The 7,145-nt window shown below is 43.3% G+C and overlaps 2 protein-coding genes across 3 annotated transcripts; one reads left to right on the plus strand and one right to left on the minus strand.

Moving 5' to 3' along the window:
- Window positions 1–879: 879 nt before the first annotated feature.
- On the plus strand, window positions 880–3,848 carry LOC128770382 (pro-neuregulin-4, membrane-bound isoform-like). The gene is made up of 5 exons (XM_053884775.1): window positions 880–908; window positions 1,907–1,966; window positions 2,029–2,122; window positions 2,195–2,347; window positions 2,446–3,848. Exons 2-5 carry the CDS (start codon window positions 1,957–1,959, stop codon window positions 2,519–2,521), a joined length of 333 nt encoding a protein of 110 aa, XP_053740750.1. The 5' UTR covers window positions 880–908; window positions 1,907–1,956; the 3' UTR covers window positions 2,522–3,848.
- lactb (lactamase, beta) lies at window positions 3,559–6,812 on the minus strand. Of its 2 annotated transcripts, none has more exons than XM_053884759.1 (6): window positions 6,427–6,812; window positions 6,255–6,321; window positions 5,056–5,246; window positions 4,706–4,988; window positions 4,483–4,648; window positions 3,559–4,415 (listed from the first exon to the last, which is right to left on the minus strand). In XM_053884759.1, exons 1-6 carry the CDS (start codon window positions 6,742–6,744, stop codon window positions 3,908–3,910), a joined length of 1,533 nt encoding a protein of 510 aa, XP_053740734.1. In that variant the 5' UTR covers window positions 6,745–6,812; the 3' UTR covers window positions 3,559–3,907. The 2 variants fall into 2 exon arrangements, with proteins under 2 accessions (XP_053740734.1, XP_053740733.1); XM_053884758.1 differs by having other exon boundaries at window positions 6,409–6,812.
- Window positions 6,813–7,145: the final 333 nt, after the last annotated feature.

A 7,145-nucleotide genomic window follows, 5' to 3' on the forward strand; every position in this document is an offset into this window, starting at 1 on the left:
ATTTGTCGCCAGATCTTGGCCGGTGCTTAAAATTTTGGCCCCTCCCACCACAGAAAGTGCCACCTGTGATTCAGTATCCAGCAGCTGAGCTTCATCTGTGGAGAACAGTTCCCCAAAAAGGCAGCAAAGAACATTCCTGTCTTGGCACTGACAGGGAAACTCTCACCTGACAGCTCCTCCAATCCAGTAGATGAACCGAGATAGTGCAGCTATGTTATCAGTGCAGGGAATGTTTTCATAGTTCATGTCACCCATTCATGTTTTCCTGTCGGCTGCGACGGTGCCTCCTCATGAGGTTACCTTATATGACCTTTGTCATAGAGGAGGTGACTGGTTCTCCAACTTGTTTATTTGTGTCCAAACCAGCTGGAACTGCAGCAACCCTCACAGGTCAAAGGTCACCCCAACAAGAAGAAGCTGCTCATAAACAACAAATTGGTTGAGACGGAAATCTTGCAACAAAAGTGCCAGTGATTCCTCTCATTCCTGTTGTCAGAGCTTCAAGCCAAAAGCTTCAATTGAAACGTCCTTCCAGGTGAGTGGAGGATTAGTGGTGGTAGTACTGGTAATAGAGGAGTGAGGGAAGCAGTTTAGAGCAGGTTCAGTCAGTCGACTCAGCTGGTGAGTGAAGGCTGTGACGGTGACCTTCGGCTCAGACCTGTGTGGGTGCAAAGTGACGCTGTCTTCATGTTGAAATGTTCCATGACTTTGGCGCCGCTTCCATGGCATGACGCAGCCAGCAGGTGAAACTCTGACGTACTTGTCGTGTTGCCTTCTACAAGTGGACAAACTGCAATCACGACATATTTTTGGAGGCGGAAGAAGCGCCACGCCCACCTCAGCCCCAGAAAAGAGAGGAAGTTATGTGAAGTAGTCTGAAACGTGCGCGGACGACGACAGTCCAGCAGGTAAGGATTTGATCTCTGGATTTATGGACAATAGATTATGGCAGAGAGGAGGACAAGTGGTGTCGGATATTCTACTAAGCATATTGAGCAGCTACTTTCTGACCCACAAATACACACTGAATGGTTAAAACTGGACCTTAAAACGAATGCTCTCAATAGGAAATGCAGCTGAGGTATGCAGTGTTAATCGATGACATAGTTATTTGAAAGAAAATATCACAGTTTTTTAAGTAAAAAGTTGGACGATATTTCATGTGAAAGATGAAAGCACAACAATAGGAGGCGACTTCATTTAAGAATCCTCTTCTGAAGATCATCTTTTACAATAATTTAATCCAGTTTAACACACATTATTATAGAAGAAGCATTTTTTAAATTAATTTTTCTTACTAAAATAAAATGCTCTTTTATCGAGAGATTAAGAGAATTCATTTGAGACTGTTGGTTATTTGTATTTATTGATTGAATAGAACATACATTCAACTATGTGCTTCAATAATAAAATACATAGATTTTGTTGTTTGTTGCCAAGGAGTGAACAAAAAGAAAAAGTCTTTCCAGTGAATATAATAAATCAATTCCAATAAAATAACTCTGCAAAAGTGGTTAATCTGACTGGTTATAATGAATAAAAATAATAGTAATTAATAGTGTTAAAGCCTTTGTTTTCTTTGAAAAAAAAATTCTGACATCATGAATACAGTAAAATCCTCTTGCTTCACTTGCTTTTTATCTCCTACTTTTTAATCTCTAACTCTAAACAAATTTATTAAATATTTTTTAAATATATGTATAAAAATTAAATAGGTTAAATTATATATGTATTTTCAGATTTTTTAAATTAATTATTTTTTATTATTTATCATGACTGAAATATTTTAGATTCAGTCATTCAGTCTTTTTTTTAAATAAATATTTTAGTTTTTATGGAAGAATTTCATGTCATAAAAAGAAATAAAAGGAGATTTTATTTCAACACTGTTGCTGTTTGTTGACAGGAGCGATACCTTCCCGTCCATTTGAGGAAGCAAGAAGTGAATCCATCCTGATGATGTCAGGTAGTGAACAGATGATGAGTGTTGACCCCGCCGTGTTCTGACACTAAATGCTGTGACCCCAGACCACGGCGTCCCGTGTAACGGAGAAGAGGCCTCCTACTGCATGAACGGAGGGACCTGCTTCAGACTCACCTCCATGAGCGCGCTCTCCTGCGTGTGAGTGACCTAAATATCACACATGACGCGGCGTGTGGGAAGTTTGCTGAAAGTTGCTCTCCCCGACTGCAGGTGCAACGAGAATTACAAGGGCAGCAGATGCGAGCATTTCCAGCTCTTCACCACCTCCTCCAGCGGCAACACCGTGGGGTTAATTGTAGCCCTGGTCCTGGTCGCCGTCCTCATCTTAGTGGTGCTGGCCTTTGTTATCTACTTCATACACAAGTGAGTACATTATGGATTGAGGACGGCGGCTAAGAATAGCAGCAGGGTGGTGTGAGGAGTGGGACTTTGCTCTGGCTTACAACCATCTCCCTGTGCAGGATGCTGAAGGAGAAGCAGATGCAGAGCCAACAGAGCAGCCAGACGCAGTATTGGAAAGTAAAGCCCAGAGTATGACCGTTTCCTCTCCTGTGAGGATGCCAGTCTTGGAGGCTGGACGCTGCAAATTCCCACCATTCCATTCATGCCTGCCGCAGACCAGTCCAACCCAAAGACACGCTGGGCTCAAGCGCACAAAGGCTGACGTCCAGTCGGATCCTGCTCTGACGCGCCGCTCTCTTTACTTGGTGAAAGTGTTTTATGTAACGGTATTTATTTGTGCAGAGCTCCGCTGCCGGCACAAACCTGTTTTTCTTTTATCCCTTGTTTTTACCGATTATGAGAGGAATGACCACAGTCCTAGAAAGACCTCTCCTCCATTTGTGCCACGATAAACTTAAATGAGGAGAAAAAAGGAGAGAGAGAGCCAGCACTTCCAGAAGGTTCTTCTGAATGAACTCTGGCATGGAAATGGCTTCACAGCCTCCAGACGGGAGTCTAAGTTGCACAGTCACACTGTGAGATATCAATAAAAAAATAAAAAGATAATTTGGGGAATATTTTTAGATCTATTTTTTAAGATGTAAGTTGAATAAAACATGTTTTTCTAATTTAAAAAAGTCATAAAAAAGCTCTGTAATGGTTTCCTCCTGATTTTCTAGCGAAAAAATGTATAAGAAAATAGAAACAAGAAAATAATAAATCATAAAAAGTCAATATAAATAATTTATAAATAACATAAATAGGTCTGAAATAGTTTCCGCCAATAAAGGCCAATAACTTTGCAATTCATTCTTATCAATAGCCAATGTCATTATCTTGAGTCGGCAAAATGAATAACATACTAAAACACATACTGTCATACTTATTTACACAATCGAGTTGTTTGCGTTTGTCTCGATTAATGCAGGTTTCAGGATACAAAAACAACTTGCAGTTTTGTGTGAAGCTCAGCGTATTAATAGACACCGTGGGCCGCTATTTATAGGTTCTTCTGAATACAATTAAAGTGCAAATTAAAATGCATGTAATTGTGACACGATGCTCGCACACAGCTTTGGTGACCCACATTCTGTCTGACAATGTTCATCCGACTGCAGTCCAAAATGAAAGAATCATCGTTGTCATGTAGTTCATTCATGACGGCTTTTATTTTACAAAAACTGTAGTCAAAATTAGGTTTCATTAAATAAAAAAATGCGGCAGCTGGAACGTGAAGACAAGATGAATCAGACTGGACCAGTTCTAAATGGCAGAATATGCAACACGCTTCACAGATTTAGACGGATTTAAAAGTATGATTTAAAAAAGGCAAGTTGTTTTTTCATATGGCTCACCCTAGTGGCAAGTCCTATAACAGCGCAAGTGAAATGATCTTTCAATAAATACACCATTAAAAGGCGGATGGGGAAAAACTGAAATTCATTTTCTTGAAAATTAAATTGTTAAAAACAGCTCATACGCTCATATGCTTTTGTCGAACTCATGGGCGATTTTGAAGGCAGTGCTTTTGAGGCCGACTCCCTGCACGTTCATGAGGATGGTGACCACCACTCCGCGTGGAAGCGTTTGTCCGTCCAGGGCTTCATCGGTGGGCAACACCAGGAGGACGCTGCTGGCCCCGACGGCGCCCCCTGTGTGAGAAACAAAGCACCTGCGCCTCTTGCACTGCCCGTACTTGTGCTTCTCCTTCACGACCATCCAGCCTTGAGCGTAAAGATGATCCTTGTTGGAGTTGGACTCGGTCCGGTCCACAGCCTCCCACAGCTCCTGAATGGTTTTGGGTTTAAGGAAACCCGGCAGCAGGTTTTTGGGGTCCTGCAGTTGGGCGACCTGGTAGCTGTAGAGAAGCGCGTTCCCGAACAGCAGCAGGTCCTCCACGTTGGACAGGAAGCCACCCCCAGCCCACTTGTAGGAGTTGTCCACGTAGGGGCAGTTCACCACCCGCCCCTTCTTGTTGACGTGATAGAATCTGTGGACGCGCAGAGATACACACTTCTGTTCTGTGAAGCCGCAGCGGTGCCGCGCGTGTTACTCACCTGGATCGATGGTAAATGATGGGGTCGTTCTGCTCCGCCACGGTGTGGTCCATCCCCAGCTCGTAGAACATGCTCATCATTAGATCCAGGAAGCGCTGACCCGAGGCCCGCTCCATCACCGCGCTCAGAAGAGTGAAGCCATGAGTGGAGTAGAGAAACGTGGTTCCTGCAAACAAAAAGTCGATTCAGAACAGTGAATCCTGCAGATGCTTTCATTTTGCACCTGGCTTGTAGATGAGCGGGTCGTCCTTGAAGAGGTCCAGCGCCTGGATGACATTTTCAAAGTTGTCCTTCAAGTAATACTCCTCCTGTTCAAACTCTTTCTTCGCCTGAGCACTGTTTTCCTGGGTGTTCGGTTTGCTCTCAGCAGAGCTCTTCTCCTCCTCTGTCTCCTGAGCGGGCGGCTTCAGCGGCCGCTTGGCTTTCTCCCTCACCTTCCTGCCGTCCTTCTCGTAATGTCTTATTCCACTCAGGTGGGACAGAAGCAAACGGGGGGTGATGGTGACCTGCAAGAGGATGAAAAGACTGAGCACAAAAGAAAGGATGAAAGACTAGGTATTAAAGTCGACTGACATCCTGGCCGTCAAACTGCTTCACAGGAAACTCCGGCACATATTTCTGGACCGGAGCATCCAGGTCCAGTTTCCCTTCTTCACACAGAAGTGCAGCAGCGGCGGAGGTGAGCGGTTTACTGATGCTGGCGATTCTCATCACAGTTGTTGGGCCGCACGGCACGCGGTTCTCCAAGTCGGAATAGCCAAACCCTGAAGGGTCGATTCAGAATTTCAGTAGGACAACATTATAATATTAGTAGGGGTGGGATTCGATTAAAAAAATTAATCTAGGAGACAGGAAAGGTTTTACACCTCAATATGAAGAAAAAACAGTCAGTTAAATGGAGCTAACGGGACACGTCTGCATACAGAGGCTGCGTTATACACAATAACAAAGCGCGTCGTGGGTCAGCTGGTCGGTCCGCGCACGTTATGTTTTTTCCAGCTTATTTCGGGGGCGTTCCAGTTCTGGATTTTCGTTCGAAATCCGAAGCAAAAAAAATCTCGAAATCTTTGTTCAAACTCCGGGACGTTCGAAAACACTGTATTTGCCACAAGAAGCCACATTTCTCAATTTGAATGAATTTGGTATATTTCTGGACCGAATGAAACATTTAAACAACAAAATATTGTTTATTTTGCATCAGTTTGACAATGGCACAATAAATCACGATGGTGGCTATATTCAAGTTTTTATATCACCTTATTTAAACTAAAGCTCTTTTAATGTCTTGAAAATATTGGTCTTAAAATGAAACATTCCGCCCTTAAGTCCAAGTAACTATTCTCAGTGGATTCCTCCATGTTTGTTGTTGTTGTTCTCATCCTAGCTGCCATGTGTCTCGCGCATCAGTGTGATCAGTGGACCAGGAACTACTGCACTTACAAAGGTTCTGTGTTAAAATTAAATTAAATTAAATTCTTAAATATATAAAGCGTTTTTTTAAATAACTTACTCGTAATAAACTTGTTAAAGTTCCACCACTAAACTATTCGTCTAATTTCTATTGACTTCACTGAGCTAAAATAGTCAATAAAACATATAAAACAAATTCCAAGCAAATAAGTTAAGTGCATTCAGTTGTTGGCTTTTAAGGAGAACTAGAACGGAGAGATGTCCTGCTTGTAAAACATGACTATAGCATCACGTTAAAATCGATAGAAGACAATATGTTAGCGTCAATTTGACAGTTGAAATACAAAACTGCAGCGACGAACCTTCACTCCAGACCTGGTGACCATTGACCGACACCCCCACCACCAGACCCGGTGCGCCGACCTCCGCCTGCCGAGGACAAGCACACAGGAACCATCTGAGCGTCTCGAGCCTCGCACACACACACCGGGGTCCCAGAGCAAAACAGGGTCACACATCATCACGTGTTCCTACTTGAATCCTCTTGAGCAGCTCTCGACTCGCTTCGATCGCAGCTTCATATCCGCCAATCCTCAAATTCTCTCCGTCACCACAGGGAACGTTCGCCTTTTCTCGGTTGGTTTTCAGTCCAACCGCAACAGCGACGCCCAAACCGAGTCCGCAGAGCCAGAGCCAGGACTTGGACCGGCGTTTACTGCAGGCAGCAGCGGCAGGGTTCGGTCCCTCGACGTGGAGTCTTTGTTGTCGTTGAAACCAAAGTGAGCGCTGTTTTAATCTTTCTGTACACCGCGACACCAAAATAGCACGGTTGAGGACACACAACTGTGACATGCTGACGACAAACACTTTGTTTGTGTTCTACTTCTGCTCACTCTTGTTGTCATGGAGCTCTTCTTCGTTTGATCAGTAGAAAAAGTCAAACACTATCGCCCCCTGCTGGACATATATTGCAAACGCCAGTTTGGTTTCAGCTAGGACACCTTTCTGCGCCTGCGTGACTCTGTCAGCCGTCTTGTTGACGTCACCGTAGCGAATAAGTTTACAAGGTCAAAGGTAAAAAGCTCAGTTGTTGACAGAAGTTTACGAGTCTGTCCCTGTAATAAATTGCTTTTTAGATTTGTGGAGTTACATATCGGATGTTCAGTGTGTGGGGTGGAGGAAGAAACCACTGTACACTTTTATAATTAATAATAATAATAATAATAATAATAATAATTAATAAAAATATAATT

This window comes from Synchiropus splendidus, chromosome 14, assembly GCF_027744825.2.
Source record: "Synchiropus splendidus isolate RoL2022-P1 chromosome 14, RoL_Sspl_1.0, whole genome shotgun sequence".
NCBI classification, from domain to species: domain Eukaryota; kingdom Metazoa; phylum Chordata; class Actinopteri; order Syngnathiformes; family Callionymidae; genus Synchiropus; species Synchiropus splendidus.

What these genes read in the sequence shown, in the direction of transcription:
- lactb (XM_053884758.1), bottom strand. Translation starts at nt 6,744, where the DNA reads ATGTCACAGTTGTGTGTCCTCAACCGTGCTATTTTGGTGTCGCGGTGT. An exon ending in AAGTAGGAACACGTGATGAT is followed by an intron (nt 6,322 to 6,408) that starts GTGTGACCCTGT and finishes TGTCCTCGGCAG; the next exon opens with GCGGAGGTCGGCGCACCGGG. An exon ending in AGCAGTTTGACGGCCAGGAT is followed by an intron (nt 4,989 to 5,055) that starts GTCAGTCGACTT and finishes ATCCTCTTGCAG; the next exon opens with GTCACCATCACCCCCCGTTT.
- LOC128770382 (XM_053884775.1), top strand. An exon ending in ATGAGCGCGCTCTCCTGCGT is followed by an intron (nt 2,123 to 2,194) that starts GTGAGTGACCTA and finishes CCCCGACTGCAG; the next exon opens with GTGCAACGAGAATTACAAGG. An exon ending in GTTATCTACTTCATACACAA is followed by an intron (nt 2,348 to 2,445) that starts GTGAGTACATTA and finishes CTCCCTGTGCAG; the next exon opens with GATGCTGAAGGAGAAGCAGA.